The sequence below is a fragment of the Gadus macrocephalus genome, chromosome 23, assembly GCF_031168955.1.
Source record: "Gadus macrocephalus chromosome 23, ASM3116895v1".
NCBI lineage: Eukaryota > Metazoa > Chordata > Actinopteri > Gadiformes > Gadidae > Gadus > Gadus macrocephalus.
Window position 1 is genome coordinate 16,660,093 of NC_082404.1, and position 20,012 is coordinate 16,680,104.

The following is a 20,012-nucleotide window of genomic DNA, read 5'->3' on the forward strand; positions in this document are numbered from 1 at the left end:
ATCCGGAGAGAGACCTCAAACTCCCCATAGACTTATCCCCCTGGACTCACTCTTCACACAATAATTGCACTATTGCACACATCCTCCATTATGTAAATACTGTGTCTTTAATTAATGTTTATATGATATACTGTAATTCATGTAATTTTTATAATATTATATATTATACTATATACCTGACCTTTTTATTTTATAATGCTGTTTATTTTATTGTTCGCCTGCTTTGGCAATGCAAATGTATATTTCTCATGTCTATAAAGCTTTTTTGAATTGAATATATATCTGGGGGGAAAGTGGTGCAGTCTATTTGATTGTAGTGGGTATACTGTGAATTATGTATTATGGATTTTTACGTGAAGATTAACTTAGAATAGTTTTCCCGCCTGCTGTCCGTCTAGTATGGAAATATAGAAGCACAAAAGCAAGAAAAGGAGGGAATAAAGAGATTTAGGTGTTCACCAAGTGATACAGAACATTAAAATGGTTCTAACGGTTCTGAGACTAAAGATGAAGCTGCTGGGATCCTGGGAAGAGTTTTGAATCACAGCTAAATGCGTCACATCGTTTATGTGAATAGTGAAACTAAATTCACAATGAAACTTGGGACAACGTAGACGCGTTCCAGGTGCCTGTGACTTTGTATGGAGTTGCGCCGCCAAGTCGCTTTTGGTATGAACGCGGCTAAGACTTCAAGGGTATGAAGTAATGCTGTACTTTGTATCGTCTGTGGTGAAATCCTGTGACTCTCACAGTATCAAAATACAACTGGAAAAAAAAGCTTATAGGAAACACTTTTACTTTAAAGGACAAAGAACAATTTTCTGAGTTAAGAGAAGTCAAACAGACTAAAAAGGATAAGCTGAAGAGAATTACTGGTTTAAACTGTACTCACACGTGCACACAACACACACACACACACACGGTTATTACCTCTGAGGCTAATTCAAGGCTAGTTGCTACTCAACTCACATTTAGCTTGATAAGACCCTGGCCGGTACCAAGGTTTTGCTTTCACTTGATATGCAAACAACCATGGAGCAATACACACAGGGAACCTTTTTCAGTTAACACCCCCCCACCCACCTGGACAAATTAGGACCCTCTCAGGGGGTGAGGATCAGGGGAGCGGTGAGAATAAGGGCGCGGCCCGCTGCTCTGGGCTATCGTCTATCTACTGGACATGACTGCAGTGTGGAGGTCCGGCCAGCAGGGGCAGCACTGAGGAGGCCTCAGTCCTTTGTTTGTTCTGGAAGAATGGCAGAACGTCCCACTGGTGTCCCACTGGTGTCTTACTGGTGTCCCACTGGTGTCTCACTGGTGTCTCACTGGTGTCCCACTGGTGTTGAATTAATCCTCACTGATGGTGCGCCCTCGCATAACTTGAACTACAAATGATTTAGATAAGTTAAACCAATGTCCTGAAACACTTTGGAGGGTTAGCAGTAGAAGCTCCTCACTAACTCTGATGAGTTATATTATCTATGTTTCATGAAGGAAAAAACTTCAGAGTTTTCTAGATTAAATCAATAAACATAATTGTAACTAATGTGTGTGCATATGTGTATGCGTGTACGTGAGCTTATGTGTGTATAGTTCACTAGATTACTCACTTTTTGGGTAATATCCTCCCTATAGACACTGATGAAGGGGTGAATGGAGACTCCACTGTTGTGTGTATGGTAATATCCTCTCCACACACTGATGAAGGGGTGAATGGGGACTCCACTGTTGTGCTGGAGGAAACGTCTCCAGAAGACTTGGAGGATTTCAACTGAACTAACAGGAAGAATCATCTGAACACACGAGAACGTTCAGTTGATCCACTGAGTTACAATTGCAAATCATAAACAGGTATCTTTAATAACTGCACATGTTTAGTTTAGTTTTATTTGTGCAGATAAACAAGATTAAAGTGGCAAAAAGATGAACATCGACATACAAAAGTGCACGGGTGGGAAAAAAGAGGGCTTATAAATGATGCCCACCTAAAATTAAAATAAGGTAAGGTAAAGAATTAAAATACAATAAAATGACAAAAAAATAAAACAAAAACAACTACAAGATGATGTTACAAAAATTAAAATACAAGTAAATATAGTAAACAAGCAAAATAAAATAGTAACTAACAAAAACAAAAGACAACATAACAGTCAGTTTATCCATAATCGTAAGCTTTTAAAAGATGTTGACTTGTTCCCAACAGAACACAAATAATCGATCTTCCGTTTAAAGTCATTCACAACATGGACATTGTTACCCTTTCCCATAGACCACTTATATAAATTTATGATTATGTTGTTTAATCTGCATTAAATCACGTTCCATGTCAGACATGGCAAAATAAAAACTGATATTTAATTCCTTTATTACGATGTTGAAAATATAGCAAATATTGTAGCAAAAAAAGGCTCCATCAAAAGACATTTAAAACACATTTTACATCAGAAAGTAAATCTTTGTACAACCTGCTTAACCCAAAGGAAGATCTTCCTTTCATGGTTTATGCTGAACCTTTCAGAAGCCCAATAAAATGCAGCATTTGGAGTTCAGTGGAGTATTTAAATCAATCACAAAGTGTTGTACTTCCACTGAACGGGTTGACCCCTCAGAGCACCAACAGCTGCTGCTCAACAACCCGATGCACTACAGGTACGTCCATGTGTCCACAGGTATTCAAACGTCCCCCTAACAGCTGGTCCTCAACAACGTCAGGACTGTGAGGACCCCCCAGACCCAAGCGGCCCCCTCTAATCTGACGCTCAGCAGCCCAGTGTGTGTGTGTGTGTGTGTGTGTGTGTGTGTAAATGTGTGTGTGCGTGTGTGTTTATAGAGTGCGATGTGTTTGTTTGTGTGTGCTTGTGTGTGTGTTTGTTTATAGAGTCATGAACGATGTGTTTGTTTGTGTGTGCATGTGTGTTAATTTCTATGTACATATGTGATTGTTGGTTTGGGTGTGTTTATGACTGTCTACATGTGTGTGTTTGTGTGTCTACAATGGACACTCACAGAGACGCTGAGGAACCACTCTTACGTAACCTAACCCCAGGGAGGAGGACCTCCTGGGTGAAGGAGGCCTGGAAGGTGTGGATGTGTGTCAGTGTGTCTGAGGACCCCCCTCCTCCTGGGGACACTCTGTAGAAGGACAGAGAGCCAGCGGGCCGGTCCAGATACACTCCTACTCTGTTAGAGCGAGGGGGGGGGAGACGTATGGCTGTTGAACTACCGTTGTGATGGGCAGTGTAGAGAGCATCATCGTCGTCATCACAAACAAGACTCCAGGACTTGTTGTTCCATCCAAGCCTGCTGTCATCACCCCCTCCTCTCCTTGTCATTCCTCTGTATGCCACTCCTATATGAACCCGTCCTCCCCACTCTACCTCCCAGTAGCAGCGGCCAGGCAGACCCTCTCTACACAACACCTGCTCCCAGTAGTCAAACCTCTCTGGGTGATCCGGATACGACTGGGCCTCTTCACCCCGCGTCACCTTCCTGCTGTCCTCAGACAGAGAGAGTCGTCTGAAGGCTGTGTTTGGGTCCAGTGTGAGTTCACAGGCATCTGACGGGAGGAACATGATTAGGCTGCTAAACCAATATTATTAATTATAATCATCATCATCATCATCATCGTCATCATTATTAAATAAACAGCATCACCAGCTCTAATTTAAATCTAAGGTGAAACACATGCATCATTCAAAACATGTTAATATGATTATTATGTGCCATAGCTAATGTAATGACAGGAATTAAAACGATATTATAATTATTATAATGGTGACAAGATGATAGTTTAATTTAATAGTTTTTGAATATAAAATAGACATGTAATTATGATTAACAGTATCCTGATTATTATGGTGTTATGTCCAATGTTGTAAAATCATCACTCATGATATAATCACAGCAATTATGTTAATGTTTATATATGTAAGATACATGATGTCAGTCATCAGCTTCATTCCCAGATATCTGAATGAACAGACGTCACCTCCTGCTGTGTGGATGGACTTTCCCTCTCAATAGTCAGTGTGCGTTGTGATGAATCAAACAGACACTTACACTTCTCTAGAGCTGGTTTCAGCCTCCACACTCCACCGTGCTCCACACTGGGGGGGAAACAAAGTGAGAGCAGCATGTTGAAACATTCACCATCATCATCTGCCGTCTCATCACTTTCTACACAACACAAGTTACAGCTGCCTTTTCAAACAACTTCATCTAGCAGAGGGTTGAATCCTTGTAGGAGACATTTTCTCTGAATGATGAGCTGTCCTCACCATACCTGAGAGTGTCCAGTCTCCAGCGTGGATCCTCCAGTCCAGCAGAGAGCAGCGCAGCTCCTGAGTCTCCTGGGTGATTGTAGCTCAGGTCCAGCTCTATCAGATGGGAGGGGTTGGAGCTCAGAGCGGAGGCCAGAGAAGCACAGCCTTCCTGTGTGACCAGGCAGCCAGACAACCTACACACACACACACACACACACACACACACACACACACACACACACACACACACACACACACACACACACACACACACACACACACACACACGTTCATTTATTCTATCTGGAAGAGAATATTTCTTACTGAAGTAAACAGATTAATAAAGTATTAATTCCATATGATGGACAACTTAAAGCTTTATGATTTAATTCAGATCACAGCCCGTCTAGAGCCACCATCACCGAGCCTCATGTCTACACTAATGGCAACTCCTCAGAGTTACATAACATATAACACATAACATCCATAACATACAGACAGCAACCCCTAACCCTAACCCTCACATGAGCTGGTCAGAGTTACATGACATATAACATACATAACATGCTAGCAGTTAACAGGACAGCAACCCCTCACCCTCACATCAGCTGGCCAGTGTTCTGTCAGCTAGAATAACCTGTTAACTAATGACACACTAGCAGCTAACAAGACAGCAAAAATAATCAACCCTTAAAAAATAAAAATGATGTTCCTAGAATCCTGTCCTCTAAAGTTCTGTTCCTCCTCTGGCCTCTTGGCCTCCCTCCTCCCATCTGTGCTCCACTGACATGTTGACCCCAGCCTACAAATGAATAATGATGCTGAATCTGGTGGGGATCTTAAGCCCAGTTCAGACCAAAGATTCGCCTCGCAACGAGGCTGTTTTGGAACGTCGCAGGGGAAGAGTTGCAGCAGCGTGACCTTAACCCTAACTTCAGGTCAACATTGGGGATCGTAATTATTTCCTTCAAATGTGTTCAACCAAAAAGTGGCCATTTCAGTATTATTTATCTGTAATTTATTTGATTAAATCCAAATTTCGTTTGTGATGTATGAAATAACCCATTCCATCAATTGACGACTGCATTTTACAAGTGTGTTATGAGTGGCACTCATTTAACATGCCCTGGGAATGTATAAATATTCTTGAAACTTAAAACTGGACCATATATTCATTAGAGTTGGATTTCAACTCAATGCAGGACCACTATTGGAGTGGATTTGATGAACATTGGAATAAAATTAATTGTTTGGAGTGCTGCGGCAGAACGAATCAAGGAATGGGCGCAGTATCGGCCCAAAAGCAACAGGCCTACAATGCACTTTACAAAGTAGGAAGGCGAGAATATAGCCTAGTCCCTCCCCTTTACACACAAATTCTCAAAAAATATTTTTATCAATAAAAATAAACCAACAGTTTTTGCAAATAGAAATCTCTCTACAAAGTTAGAACTGCTCCTGATGATATCGCTGCGTTGTCTCTGTGGAGACAGCGCAGCAACACCTCTACCCAAGCCCCCGCCCCCCCCGGAACCGCGGAGCCGTCGCATTTACATCAGAATGAAACCCAATAAACCGCCAATGTGTGTGTAGGGTCCGGGAGGCTAAATTGGGGTGCAAGCTCAAGCAACCTAATCGCAAACCTAAGTTAGGCTACTTTTTAGCGTGATGCTGATGCTGTTGCGGCTCTCAGCTGTGCCAGAGCGTTCACAGTTGCTAGGGAAACCACCTGACGTCGCCGCCCGGTGCAGCAGTTTGAACTGCCCCATTTTTAGAACGTCGCAGCCCGTCTCGTCGCAAGGAGTTGGAAGGAGTTGCGAGTTGCAAGTCGTTGCAAGTCTAATCTTTGGTCTGAACTGGGCTTTAGACACGTGTCGTCTGTTCTTTTAGATCACAGCCCACCTAGTCCTGGATTATCCCTTACTATTAAACAAACCCAAAGACACATTTAACCCTAACCCTGACCTGAGAGTTTCCAGTGCACAGTGTGGACTCCCCAGTCCAGCAGAGAGCAGCTTCACTCCTGAATCCTGCAGATCGTTGGTACTCAGGTCCAGCTCTTTCAGACTAGAGGAGTTGGAGCTGAGAACTGAGGCCAGAGCTTCACAGCATCTCTCTGACAGACGACAGACATTCAGCCTTCACACACAAAATAAAAGACCATGTTACTGTGTTTATGTCTTTAACATTTTCCATAATTGAAAGAGAAGTTACGCCAATGTTAATTTTTTTTATGTTTAAATTCTAATAAGCTTTAAAAAAAAAAAGCCTGACTACATGTGAATAGGTAGAATAATAATAATAAAAAATAGTAAACTGTACATTCTACATTAAATGTCTTTATTGAAGTTTTTTTGTTACTTTTTTTTTATATAGACTCTTGTGCTGTAAAGGTTTGCACATTGAGTAAAACTGACCTGAGAGTTTCCAGTGTACAGTGTGGACTCCCCAGTCCAGCAGAGAGCAGCTTCACTCCTGAATCCTGCAGATCATTGGTACTCAGGTCCAGCCCTCTCAGACTAGAGGAGTTGGAGCTGAGAACTGAGGCCAGAGCTTCACAGCATCTCTCTGACAGATGACAGCCAATCAGCCTTCACACACAATAAACAGAACATGTTAGGAACCCTGATTTTATGTTTTAGACGACTTTTCTGATAGTTAGCTATCAGAAACTTTTCTTTTCTGATAGTTATATAAAAATGATGATACATTATTCTTCTGTTAATTATATTGTGGTGATCACGGCCGTGGTCACCGTGTCCGGGTGCCGCAAAGGATCCTGGGAGCCTCGGGGGGAAGCGGCACCGCCACCAAGGGAGTCGTGTGTGTGAGTGTGAGTGTGAGTGTGAGTGTGTGTGTGTGTGTGTGTGTGTGTGTAAAAAAAAAAGGCAACTCTCTGGGTCTTGCGTGCATTGTGTAACTTCTTTAAACCTGGGCCCCGATTCCCGATAACGATGGATCCAAGCTCATACGATGATTCTCACGAAGGATCTTGCGAACCTTCGTAAATTTCTTTGGAGCGTTTCCTGAAACTCCTCTTAACATGAACGCGCGTGCTCTGCTCTAACGATGTTTGTAGGCTTGTAACTGTCCACTGACACGGTGCTGAAATGGGCTCTGCAGGAGGGGGAGACGCAGGAATGTCCCAGGAAAATAGGGTAAAAAAGGGTTCAAATATGTCCCCATCAAGGCATACAGCAGAGTATCCTACGAAAAGAATAGACTACAATAATACGTACACTGAAGATATTAAAACCCATTTGATTAGGCCTGGGCTGACATATGCTTTGTCAGTCCTAATCTTGAACGCACTGTGCGTATATATGTTTTCGAGGCATTTTCCCCCCTGAAACAATTCCATCTTACAAAAATCTAAAACAGCTTGTGTGACAACTACATTTATCATAATGTGCTAATTTCTTAGCACATAAAGAGCAGACTTTATCTGATTCCTTAAAAGGTTTCATGGATTGGCGCGCACTCTCTAGTCTAGAATCTTTGGTGTAAACATTAAAAATGCAACGTTTCATTCATTCATTATCAGTCAAAGGCAGAGGCTGGGCATTGACGCACGGCTATTGCTGACCCGATTAGAAGAGCTTGGTTTAGATCGGGGGTCAGCAATAGGCGGACCGCGGTCCGGGTCCGGACCCAACTGACGTCCTCTCCGGACCGAGACACAATTGCAACAATAATATTAATAATGCGTTTTTTTTTTTTTTTTATATATATATAATTTTGACCAAGAGATTTTAACAACTAATGTTTGGGTGATTTTTATAAACCCGTTAAATACATTAAATTAACTATAACTTTATGGTAGGCTATGTTTTTGTTTAAACCTTATAATGCCAGTAGCCAATCAGATGATAGCCTGCCCTACGAGCTGTGCGACTGGTGCACGCAAGCGCTGCAAAATTGACAGAAGAAAAGAGTGCCTTCAGTTGAGAGAGAAAGCTTCATTGCAGTTCAAGAGAAAGATGGCGTGCTCTAAGAAGAGAAAGGTAGATTGTGAGAACAGAGCTTTTAAAGAGGAGTGGACGGACTTATTTATGTTCATTCTGCCTGCATGCAGCCTGTGTGCCTGATCTGCTCAGAGACGGTGGCGCTCGTCAAAAGCAGCAATGTAAAACGCCACTACGAAACGAAGCACAAAGAATTCAACATAAATTACCCTCTCAAATCCGAAGTGCGTGCACAAAAAAATAAGGATCTTAAAGCCCAATATGCCCGATCTACAAACATGTTGACTTATTCATTCCCTGCCCAACAACGAGCAAACGAGTGTTCATTCCGAGTAGCATGGATTTTGGGTCAGAATAAAAAAGCTTTCACTGATGCAGAGGTTGTGAAGAAGTGCATGAGTGCATGAGTAGCCCTGCCCATCCTGACCATGTTTGGCTCAACATACAGCTGTGAGGCCGCTTTCTCCACAATGAACATAATAAAAAATGAATATCTTAACAAGCTCACTGATGAGCACCTCAGTCCTTCATTTGTTTAACTCGCACTCTCCCGTTAACAGGAGATTGTGGGAGGGCACTATTATTATATTTTGTGTATATAATTGAAAAGATGCAACGGCAACTCGGATAACTTTTCAACTTTTCATTTTCGCACCGCACATACAACAAGGTGTAATATGTCCAATGGCACCACCCTGATAAACGTGGTCAGCAAGGGTACTGAGTCATTCGATTATATATTTAGACGACATTTAGGATTGATCCTTAAACCAGGGGCCAATAGTCGTCTTTTAATAGTCTCCTGATACGGAACTGTTTGCACGTTGAGTAAAACTGACCTGAGAGTTTCCAATGTACAGTGTGGACTCCCCAGTCCAGCAGAGAGCAGCTTCACTCCTGAATCCTGCAGATCATTGGAACTCAGGTCCAGCTCTCTCAGACTAGAGGAGTTGGAGCTGAGAGCTGAGGCCAGAGCTTCACAGCAGTCCTCTGACAGATCACAGAAATTCAGCCTGCACACACAATAAAAAGAACATGTTAGGAAGTGAGATTAAAGGTGCTTAAAGGACCCAACTAGTTCACAGGAGAAACATGGTGCAGCTAACGAACAGCACAGGGCCGCCATGGGGCCACACTGGAGGGGAGGACGTCCAGTGATGCTAGCGCCTCGGCTCTCCTCGCTGCTATCAGGGATCAGGGAAGTGAGCTCAAGGAAATGACTGTGGACATTCAAACTTCCTTCAGCAGTCCCCTGATGGCCGTAGGGATCCTGAACTCTGTGTGAACAGAGTCAGACCTAACGAAGCAGAGGGCTGTGGAGCCAAGGAGGGCCTTCAGCGCTCTATCAGTCCCAATGCTTCCTTCTGTGAGACTATTGATTCATTAATTCAACCTTTTATTTTGATAAACGATCATAAATGTGCTTAAACTCATTTACATAAACCTATAACACTGAGGACACTTGCCCTTCCTGACTTCAGACACTTATAGGGGGCTTCAAAACAAGGACGACTATGAAACCCCTCTGGGGCTTTGCTTCTCTACATATTCAAACCTTTGATGTTATTCTGTATCCCTACATATTAAATAGATACATATTGTTCTGTATTTCTACATATTCAATCGTTTTATGTTGCTCTGTATTTCTACATATTCAATCTTTTTATGTTTATGCATTCCTACATATTCAATCTTTTTATGTTTATGCATTCCTACATATTCAATCGTTTTATGATGCTTTGTATATCTACATTTTCAATTATGTTGTTCTGTATTACTACATAGTCAATAGTTTTATGTTCTGTATTTCAACATATTAATTTATGTTGTCCTGAATTTCTACATATTCAATTCTATTATGTTGCTCTATATTTCTACATGATCAATAGTTTTATGTTGTTCTGTATTTACACATATTAAATTGTTTTATGTTGCTCTGTATTTCTGCATTTATTGTTCTGTATTTCTACATCTAAAATTGTTGGACCTTGTTCTGTATTTTATGTCTTCAATTGAAGTTCTGAAGATAAAATATAAATAAAGTATATCTGTAAAAAATGATGACGTAACAAAGACCTTATAAAGTCATGGCAACAAAAAAGAAATTGTTGAGTTTCTCCTATGAAAATTATACATTTATGAACTTGAAATGAACTATACATTCATATAGCGCTTTTCAAGTCAGCTTACATTGACTTCATATGGGGCTTTACAGTGAAGGGGGGACCTCACTAACCATCACCAATGTGTAGCATCCACATGGGTGATGCACGGCAGCCAATCGGCGCCAGAACGCTCACCACACATGAATTGTGAATGTGTGATTGGACTGTCATATTTTACTTTGTTGACCCCATTGTCATGTACATTACCTTTAACACACACACTTACATACACCTATATACATGCTTACACTACCAAGGGACCACAATGGAAATAAGCCCATGTGCTTTTATGTGTTATCCTTTTGACCTGTACATTTGTATGCTTACGTTTGTGCATGTGTCAATAAAGAATTTCAATCATTTCAATCAATCAATTACACACCAGCTTGAGGTGGAGAGTGAGGGAATTAAAGAATCATCCATTTAAACAGGGGGATGAATAGGGGGCCAGATGAATGAGCCTGGTTGGTCAGTTTTAGCCAGGACCCGGGGAATCCCCTCCTCTTTTTGAGATAAGTGCCCTGGGATCTTTAATAACCTCAGTGAGTCAGGACCTCGGTTCTACGTCTCCTCTGAAGGACGGCACCTTCCACAGCCCAGTGTCCCAGTCACTGCACTGGGGCATCAGGATTTATGCTTTGGCCAGAGGGAAGAGTGCCACCTACTGGCCACCCACCGACACCACTTCCAGCAGCAGCTCAGTGTTCCCAGTTGGTCCCCATCCAGTACTAACCAAGCCCACCTGCTTAGCTTCAGGGGTTCAGCTAACGCAGGGTCTACATTGGTCTGGCTGCTGGTTTATGTAGACCTATAAACTTTCATGGATGCAAATACTGCAACTTCATTTGTTTAACTACCACTGACCTGTTAACAGGGGATTGTGGGAACGCACTTTTATTATATTTTGTGTTAATAATTGAAAAGTTGCAATGGCAACTTTGGGATTATTTTTGCATCCCACATATACAAAAAGGTGTAATGTGTCCAATGGCACCACTCTAATACATGTGGTCATCAAAGGTACTGAGTTATTATCTGATATAGTTTGACGTCATTTAGGTGTGATTCTCAAACCAGGGGGCAGTAGTTAAAAGTCTTCTGAAACCGAACCTTGTGGTGTAACTGTTTGCACTTAGTAAAACTGACCTGAGAGTTTCCAGTGCACAGTGTGGACTCCCCAGTCCAGCAGAGAGCAGCTTCACTCCTGAATCCTGCAGTTCGTTGGTACTCAGGTCGAGCTCTCTCAGACTAGAGGAGTTGGAGCTGAGAGCTGAGGCCAGAGCTTTACAGCATCTCTTTGACAGCTTACAGCTGTTCAGCCTTCACACAAAAAAACAGAACATGTTGAGAACCGTGATCAAATGTTTGATAAGACTTTTCTGATAGTTGAACAAATGATGATACATTAGATCTTTAAATTGTAGTTACATATTAGGTGTACAATGTTGATACTAACAAAAATGCTATCACAGAAAACGGTATCATAATATTACTTTTATAGAATTATGTATACAGTGTGTATCGTAAAACATGTTGTAAGAATGTATAGATTGTATGTTATTGTAACTTATGTATTCTAGTATTATATATATTGTATTGTGCGCATTGCAATACATGTTCTGAGTGCACCGTCAGAGATGTTTTTAAATTTACTATAACTTTTATATTGTAGTATTATGCATAGTGCTGTATTGTTAATACATGTTATGAGTGAACCTACAGAGATGTTTTGGAGGCTTTGACCAATGGCAGCAGCCCCAGAAGACCCTCGTCAGAAGCAGAGTATTTCTTCAGGTAAAACACGTCCAGCTGCTCTTCTGATGTCAGTACAATGAAGACCAGAGCTGACCACTGAGCAGAGGAGAGAGATTCAGTGGAGAGACTTCCTGATGACAGGTACTGTTGGATCTCCTCCACTAGAGAACTGTCATTCAGTTCATTCAGACAGTGGAACAGATTGATGCTTCTCTCTTGAGAGAGATCTCCACCTATCGTCTCCTTGATGTAATGGACTATTTGGGTATTGATTTGTGACCTCCTTCCTGTCTGCCCCGATGGAACGTTTTTTGTTGGATTGTCCAGTAATTTACTTCCTCTTGGTCCCAGCAGACCTTGTAGGAGCATCTGATTGGTCTCTAGAGAGAGGCCCAGGAAGAAGCGGAGGAACAAGTCCAGGTGTCCGTTCTCACTCTGTAAGGCCTTGTCCACCGCACTCTGGTAGAGGAGGAGGAGTTCAGCATCCCTGGAGGTTGGCTGTTCTTCTGAGAGCAGGTTGACACCAGTGTTGATGTAGGACAGAAAGACATAAAGGGCAGCCAGAAACTCCTGGATGCTCAGATGGACGAAGCAGAACATCCTGTCCTGGTGCAGTCCAAACTCCTCTTTAAAGATCTGGGTGAACACACCTGAGTACACTGAGGCTGCTCTGATATCGATGTCACACTCTGCCAAGTCTGCCTCGTAGAAGATCAGCTGGCCTTTCTCCAGCTGGTTAAAAGCCAGTTTCCCCAGAGAGACAATGATCTCCCTGCTCTCCGAACTCCATTGTGGATCAGTTTCAGCTCGCCCATGATACTTCCTGTCCCCCTGTATGGACTGAACCCTCAGGAAGTGGCTGTACATCTGAGTCACAGTCTTGGGCACCTCTTCTCTCTGGGATGTTTTGAAGAAGTCCACTAGAACTGTAGCAGTGATCCAACAGAAGACTGGGATGTGACACATGATGTGGAGGCTTCGAGATTTCTTGACGTGAGAGATGATTGTGGTGGCCATTGTCCCCTCTCTGAATCTCTTCCTGAAGTACTCCTCCTTCTGTGGATCTGTGAACCCTCTCACCTCTGTCACCATGTCAACAAACTCAGCAGGGATCTGATTGGCTGCGGCAGGACGTGTGGTTATCCAGATGCGGGCAGAGGGAAGCAGGACTCCCCTGATGATGTTTGTCAGCAGCACGTCCACTGAGGTCGGCTCGGTGACATCAGTCCAGATCGGGTTGTTCTGGAAGTCCAGAGGAAGTCGACACTCATCCAGACCATCCAAGATGAAGACTACTTGGTCATGGTCGTATCTGTAGATTCCTGATTCTTTGGTTTCAACAGAAAACTGATGAAGAAGTTCCAGTAAGCTAAACTCTTTCCCTTTCAGTAAATTCAGCTCTCTGAAAGTGAGGAGAAATGCGAAGTCTATGTCTTGGTTGGCTTTGCCTTCGGCCCAGTCCAGAGAGAACTTGTGGGTTAAGAGAGTTTTACCAATGCCGGCCACTCCGGTTGTCATTATTGTTCTGATTGGTTTATCTTGTCCAGGTAAAGGTTTAAAGATGTCTTCACATCTGATTGGTGTTTCCTCATTGGCTGTTTTCCTGGATGCCTTTTCAATCAGTCTGACCTCGTGTTCCTTGTTGACCTCTCCACTGCCTCTCTCTGTGATGAAGAGCTCTGTGTAGATCTCATTCAGAGGTCTCTGCTCTCCTGCTCTAGCGATTCCCTCAAACACACATTGGAACTTCTTCTTCAGATGAGCCTTGAGTTCATGTTGCCACTGGACCGCAACAGCTCCTAAATCCCAAACCAGAAGAAACATACCATTGATATTTCCAAGCAATATTACTTGTGTAAAGAAAAAAGTATTATACAATTCTACTTTAAATGGATCTTATAACTTTATTAGTAGTGCTGTCGTTGTTGAGTATCAGTGGTATCAGTGACTTGCTAACCTGATATAACAAGATAGTGGTGCTTCTCTTCCACTGAATTATTCTGCTGTTGATCTGCAGTTTAATGTTTAAAATTCTTTAAGCTGATACCCCCACAATAACCCTACATATATGGATCAACCCATTCAACCTGATACCCCCACAATAACCCTACATATCTGGATCAAACCATTCAACCTGATACCCCCACAATGACCCTACATATCTGGATCAAACCATTTAACCTATATATGAGTATCTTACCACTCCCCAGCTTGTCGGCCAGTTCCTCCTGGTTCATCTCCATCAGGCAGAGCTTTGTGATGTCTACCACTCCCTCTATGGCGCGCCTCCTCTGCTCCTCGTTCTTACCATCCTCCTCCTCGTCCTCCCTCTGACTCTCTGAGAATTGTGGGTAATCTGAGAAGAGATCCCTCCAGAGCTTCTTCAGCTCCTTGTCTAGAAAAGCGTGTGCGTTCTCCTCAGCCCTCTGGAACAGAACAAACATCAAGGAGAACTTTACTTTGAACTAACTGAGGACATCAGAAGCATCTGTCCTAGATTAACGTCTCCCTGGTCGAAAGAGAGAAAACTGGAGACTATAAGCTCCACAAGAGATGCTTTTATTGCCCATGTAGAGCCAGGGGCACCATTAGAGATTGTGGGCCTTATCAAATAATATATTGGGCCTCCAACCAAGACCACCCACCAGCCTAGAAAATCCATTTGACCACCCATAGATTGATAGACTAGCTCTAGTGTAGCGTACTGCTAATTACCCAATACTTGGCCTGCTGTCATTGACCATTGATGTATGAATGTTAGAGGTACATGAGTGGCATCTCTCATTGCTGTTGCTGTTCTGGCAAAAGGCTTTCCTCTTGAGAAATTCATGAAATTCATTGGTGTTTCACATTTTGGTCAATTTGTTCCCAAAGTTTGTCAGATGCCAGTAATGTTACACTGGCTCTAAACACCTCAGTAAAATGGGACAGAAAAGACACAGACTGTCTTCATACTCTATTACTTTTCACCACTAGGGGTCAGTATTCAGACCTACCCTGGCTGTATAGTTGATAAATTGAAGAAAATTAATGTAGGCCTCAGTAAATAGTTTCCCGGTTCATCCACCTGTCTACCTCATTCATTGATTCATATTCATAAATTTCATGTTTGATGAAGAACTATTTGATTGATATAAGATTCTATGATTCACTAGGTAGCTCTGTGATAATGGGCACCACAGGAAGGTAAATAAATAAAAAACTTTCTTTTTATAAACTCGGTGACCAACTGTTGGCCCTGCTCCTCCCTCTCAGCTTTCTGTTTCTGATACCCCGACTTCTACTTCAACGACGACGTGTCAAACTACTGACAGTCTGTTCTCCGTCTGTTCTGTTTGTAAGCGCAACGAGTGGAAGACTGTGCTGAAAACTGGATCCACGCAAGACTGAACCATGCAATAAAGAGAGAGGGGTGAAATATATAGACTACTACCCCCCCCCCCCCCCCCTTAGGTCACCCCTGTCTAGAGCTGAAGTCAAATGTACTTTTTCATTCACACACCTTGATCAGCTCTGCTTGATGCTGCTGTACAGCACTGGTAACCTTTGACCTCTCCTGGAGTCGCCTGTGGAGACAGCGTGCGTACACACACACACACACACACACACACACACACACACACACACACACACACACACACACACACACACACACACACACACACACACACACACACACACACACACACACACACACACACACACACACACTATTTAATACAAATATTTCCTGAATTGTAAATATCAGTCAGTAAAACTAGGCCTACTAGTTTGTTGGAAACTCCTACCTCTCCTCTTTGGAGGGGCGTCTATCTTTAAGGTCAGGAGGATGATCCATAGAGCAGTTGCTCTTCAAGGAGACACAGCTGGGTCCAGGGGAGTCTGCTCTCTCCTGCTGGACTCTTCTATAAAAACAAGAACCAGGATTAAAGGATGTCTGATCGATATAATATAGTTGTATAATATCTGATAAATCCTCACCTCTTCTCAATAGACTGATTTCCATCTCTAAAGTTAGAAGGATAATCCATAGAGCGGTCACTCTTCAAGGAGACACAGCTGGGTCCAGGGGACTCTGCTCTCTCCCGCTGCTCTGGGCTTCAACACAACACACACACAGCTTTTACTAAGACTGATGATGGAGTCATGAGATATCAGTGCTGAGCTCTGAGAAGGACAACAGTCACAGAGAGATCCTCTTCTTACCTCTTAGCTTTGCTCTGGCGGCCATGGTTCCCAGACAGAGTGGTTTTAGAGGTAGGAGCCCCCTCCTCTCTCTCCTCATCCATAGTAGACTGGAGACCTGGACACAAACACAATGCCATATTGTTTCTCTGGATTCTCTTTAAGTACCAAACATGAAATGACTTCAGTGAAGACTTCCTATCCTCCTCCTGTCTGACATACACACACTATCCGTCCCTCAGTCTAGAACTACACGTCACACTCTATCTCACTCTATGTCTAGATCACAAACTCTATCAATCTCTCTGTCTAGAGCTACATTCTAATCATACTCTATGTCTTCACACACACACACACACACACACACACACACACACACACACACACACACACACACACACACACACACACACACACACACACACACACACACACACACACACACACACACACACACACACACACACACACATTCATTTAATTATGGACTTATTTATTTACCTTTAGATCCGACACTTCCAATTCCAAACCATCAATTCTTAACTGTTACCAATGAAACTCTGACCGAACTGACCTCCCTACAGAATAAAAGTCCACAATACAAGGAAGGATCCGTATATAATCGCCCTCAACACGGTAAAACTAGTTACTGATGTCCTGACGCATACTCCTTCATTAAACCTATTTTACATCACTAACATGGATGCAATGAGCTTGGACTGGAAACAGATTAATTTAGTAAGAATAAATTAATATAGTTAGAATACATCTGGTAAGAAAACAGGAATTCAGGAAACGGTACCTTATCTTTTCCGTGACGAAACGTGTGCTGCCCGTGTTGAATAACAAATGCAAGGAAAGGAGAGAATAAAGAGATTTAGGTGTTGACCAAATAACAGAGAAGTGTTTAGAAGCGAGACAGAACATTAACAAAGGTTCTGAAAGTAAAGATTGAGCTGCTTGGGTCCTTATGGCAGACAGATCAGAAAGAGGAAGAGCTTTGCCACGTTTATGTGAATAGTGAAACTAAAGTAATGGCGCGTTCACGGCAAAAGCGAAGGGGCGGCGCGACTTCCATACAAAGTCAACGTATAGACGCGTTCCAGGCGACGGGCGCGTTCGACTCCATACAAAGTCAACGTATAGTAATGCTGTAGCCTACTTTATATCGTCTGTGGGGAAATCCTGGGACTCTCAGAGTATCAAACTACAACTGGAAAAAAAGAGAAGCTTAGGGAACACTTTTATTTTGAAAACTTCTGAGTCAAGGGACATAAAAGGCAACAACCCCAAAAACACGCTGTCGGAAACACCTCGGATCAAACCAGGGACAGGACAGACCCGGAAGTAAGTTATTACCTCTGGGGCGAATTCAAGGCTAGTTGCTATTCAACTCGCATGTTGCATGGTAAGAACTTGGCTGGTAGTACCTGGGTTTTGAAAAATAGCGGGGGTGTTCACTGAGCGCTGAGTGTGGCGCTGCGCCCCCAGGTGTAACAATACTCTGATTCCCTACATCTGTTTATTTACAGACGTATTATATTGGATTCATTTAATTGTTTCCTTCATTCCTCCTTCCGTCTTCAACCAATGAATGAATCCCAACGTTAGAGGTGTTTCGTTTCCATGCCGACTGTGTCATCTCTACACCCAATCAACACTAGATACACTGCCCTCTAGGGGTCGTACTTGGTTAAAGCACAAACAACCTTTTATTGCGTACAGAACGGAACTTTGTTTAATTGATAAGAATAATTAAACAAACAAAACAAAAGCAGAATCAACAGCAGCCATTAGGAGCCCAGTTAGGGGCGCTTGAGGGTAGGGGGGGGGGGCCTCACCATCCTGAACAGAGGTCAATCAGTCAGACGGTTTGAAGCAGCCCCTCTGCTGTGAGGGAGGGCCCCCCAGGACTATAGAGAAGGCCCAGCGTTTAGGAGCCCTCTGCTATGAGGGAGAGCCCCCCAGGACTAAAGATAAGGCTCAGCGTTTAGGAGACCTCTGCTGTGAGGGAGAGCCCCCCAGGACTAAAGAGAAGGCTCAGCGTTTAGGACCCTCTCAGGGGGTGAGGATCAGGGGAGCGGTGAGAATGAGGTTGCGGCCCGCTGCTCTGGGCTATCGTTTATCTACTGGACATGACTGCAGTGTGGAGGTCCAGCCAGCAGGGGCAGCACTGAGGAGGCCTCAGTCCTTTGTTTGTTCTGGAAGAATGGCAGAACGTCTCACTGGTGTCTCACTGGTGTCTCACTGGTGTCCCACTGGTGTCCCACTGGTGTCCCACTGGTGTCCCACTGGTGTTGAATCAATCCTCACTGATGGTGCGCCCTCGCATAACTTGAACTACGAATGATGATTTAGATAAATTAAACCCATGTCCTGAAACCCGTTGGAGGGTTAGCAGTAGAAGCTTCTCACTAACTCTGATGACAGTTATATTATCTATGTTTCATGAAGGAAGGAACTTCACAGAGATTTCTAGATTAAATAAATAAACATAATTGTAACTCTGTAATGTGCGTATGTTTATGTGGGTATGTGAGAGTGTGTCTGTATATTGTTCCCCAGATTACTCATAGTTTTTTTGTATGTGTGTGTGGTTAAAAAAGTCAGACTCCACATTTGTGTGTGTGGTAGGTACGTCCATGGGTCCACAGGTATTCAAACGTCCCCCTAACAGCTGGTCCTCAACAACGTCAGGACTGTGAGGACCCCCCAGACCCAAGCGGCCCCCTCTAATCTGACGCTCAGCAGCCCAGCTGAACACAGAGGGGGCTGAGAGATGAACCACGAGAGACACTGATGTTACCTGCTGCTTACCACCGGCACACAGACCTGCTGTGGGTTTAGATCCATGAAGGATGTGTGTGTGTGTGTGTGTGTGTGTGTGTGTGTGTGTGTGTGTGTGTGTGTGTGTGTGTGTGTGTGTGTGTGTGTGTGTTTTTATGTCTTTATGTTTGTGCATATGTGTGTGTGTGGATATAGATTCATGAACAATGTGTGTGTGCGGGTGTTTGTGTGTTCATGTCTATGTACATATGTGTCTGTGTGTGTTTATGTCTGCATACGTGTGTGTGTGTATGTGTGTGTGTGTGTTTGTGTTTATAGATTCATGAATGATGTGTGTGTGTGTGTTGTCGTGGCAATTCCTTTACCAGACATTTCGTCTCAGACAGATGAGATTTCCAAACGCAAAAAAGCCCCCAATACTTGTGGACAATTATGATCATATGTATTTGTAATAATAGTACAAACAACGATCCATCACAACATGCGTCAACAAACAATAGAAAAGGCATACGATACAATAATCCGAGGCCTCAGATGGGAGCTCGCCCCGCGTCTCTCTAAAGGTTCACAAGGAGAAGTCCGCTGCATGGCCAAAGTCAGGAGCGGTGAGCTCGCCAGGGCCCAGCTGGTTGGCAGCATTCTAAAAGGTCTCCCCGAGAGGTGTGAGAGGTGTCTCTGAACGTGTGCTGTCCCCCCCCCCCCCCCCCGCCCTGCTCCTTGGCCCGGTCTCTCAGCGGCTGCCGGGCCCTGCGGAGCCTGGGCCCGGCCCTCCAGCGCCCAGCGGCTGGACTGGCCCCTGGACGAGCTGCAGGACGCCAGCGCCACCTCCAGCCAGCTGCACCGCCTGGTGAGGGAGGCGGTCCTGTGACCTGCTCAACTACCACCACGACCTC

At 43.5% G+C, this 20,012-nt stretch overlaps 1 protein-coding gene and 1 long non-coding RNA gene across 13 annotated transcripts in view; one reads left to right on the forward strand and one right to left on the reverse strand.

Moving 5' to 3' along the window:
• Nucleotides 1-2,430: 2,430 nt before the first annotated feature.
• LOC132452660 (uncharacterized) lies at nucleotides 2,431-2,798 on the forward strand. The gene is made up of 2 exons (XR_009524454.1): nucleotides 2,431-2,659; nucleotides 2,693-2,798. It is a non-coding gene; the product is annotated as an uncharacterized LOC132452660 (long non-coding RNA).
• A 176-nt stretch (nucleotides 2,799-2,974) lies between these two features.
• The window catches only part of LOC132452628 (NACHT, LRR and PYD domains-containing protein 12-like), a 102,773-nt gene continuing 85,735 nt past the window's right edge, over nucleotides 2,975-20,012 (reverse strand). For 3 of the 12 annotated variants that reach the window (XM_060045331.1, XM_060045343.1, XM_060045341.1), the window contains 11 exons: nucleotides 15,936-16,052; nucleotides 15,650-15,713; nucleotides 14,348-14,573; nucleotides 12,113-13,946; nucleotides 11,539-11,712; nucleotides 9,067-9,240; nucleotides 6,680-6,853; nucleotides 6,228-6,401; nucleotides 4,283-4,456; nucleotides 4,060-4,106; nucleotides 2,975-3,556 (listed from right to left, as the gene is read on the reverse strand). In XM_060045331.1, the coding sequence (XP_059901314.1) occupies nucleotides 3,003-3,556; nucleotides 4,060-4,106; nucleotides 4,283-4,456; nucleotides 6,228-6,401; nucleotides 6,680-6,853; nucleotides 9,067-9,240; nucleotides 11,539-11,712; nucleotides 12,113-13,946; nucleotides 14,348-14,573; nucleotides 15,650-15,713; nucleotides 15,936-16,052 (3,712 nt within the window). In that variant the 3' untranslated portion in view covers nucleotides 2,975-3,002. Of the gene's footprint in view, nucleotides 3,557-4,059; nucleotides 4,107-4,282; nucleotides 4,457-6,227; nucleotides 6,402-6,679; nucleotides 6,854-9,066; nucleotides 9,241-11,538; nucleotides 11,713-12,112; nucleotides 13,947-14,347; nucleotides 14,574-15,649; nucleotides 15,714-15,935; nucleotides 16,053-16,128; nucleotides 16,246-16,353; nucleotides 16,583-17,134; nucleotides 17,162-17,762; nucleotides 18,132-20,012 lie in introns of those variants that run through there. The other 9 variants (XM_060045339.1, XM_060045340.1, XM_060045338.1 and 6 more) reach the window with 9 other exon arrangements.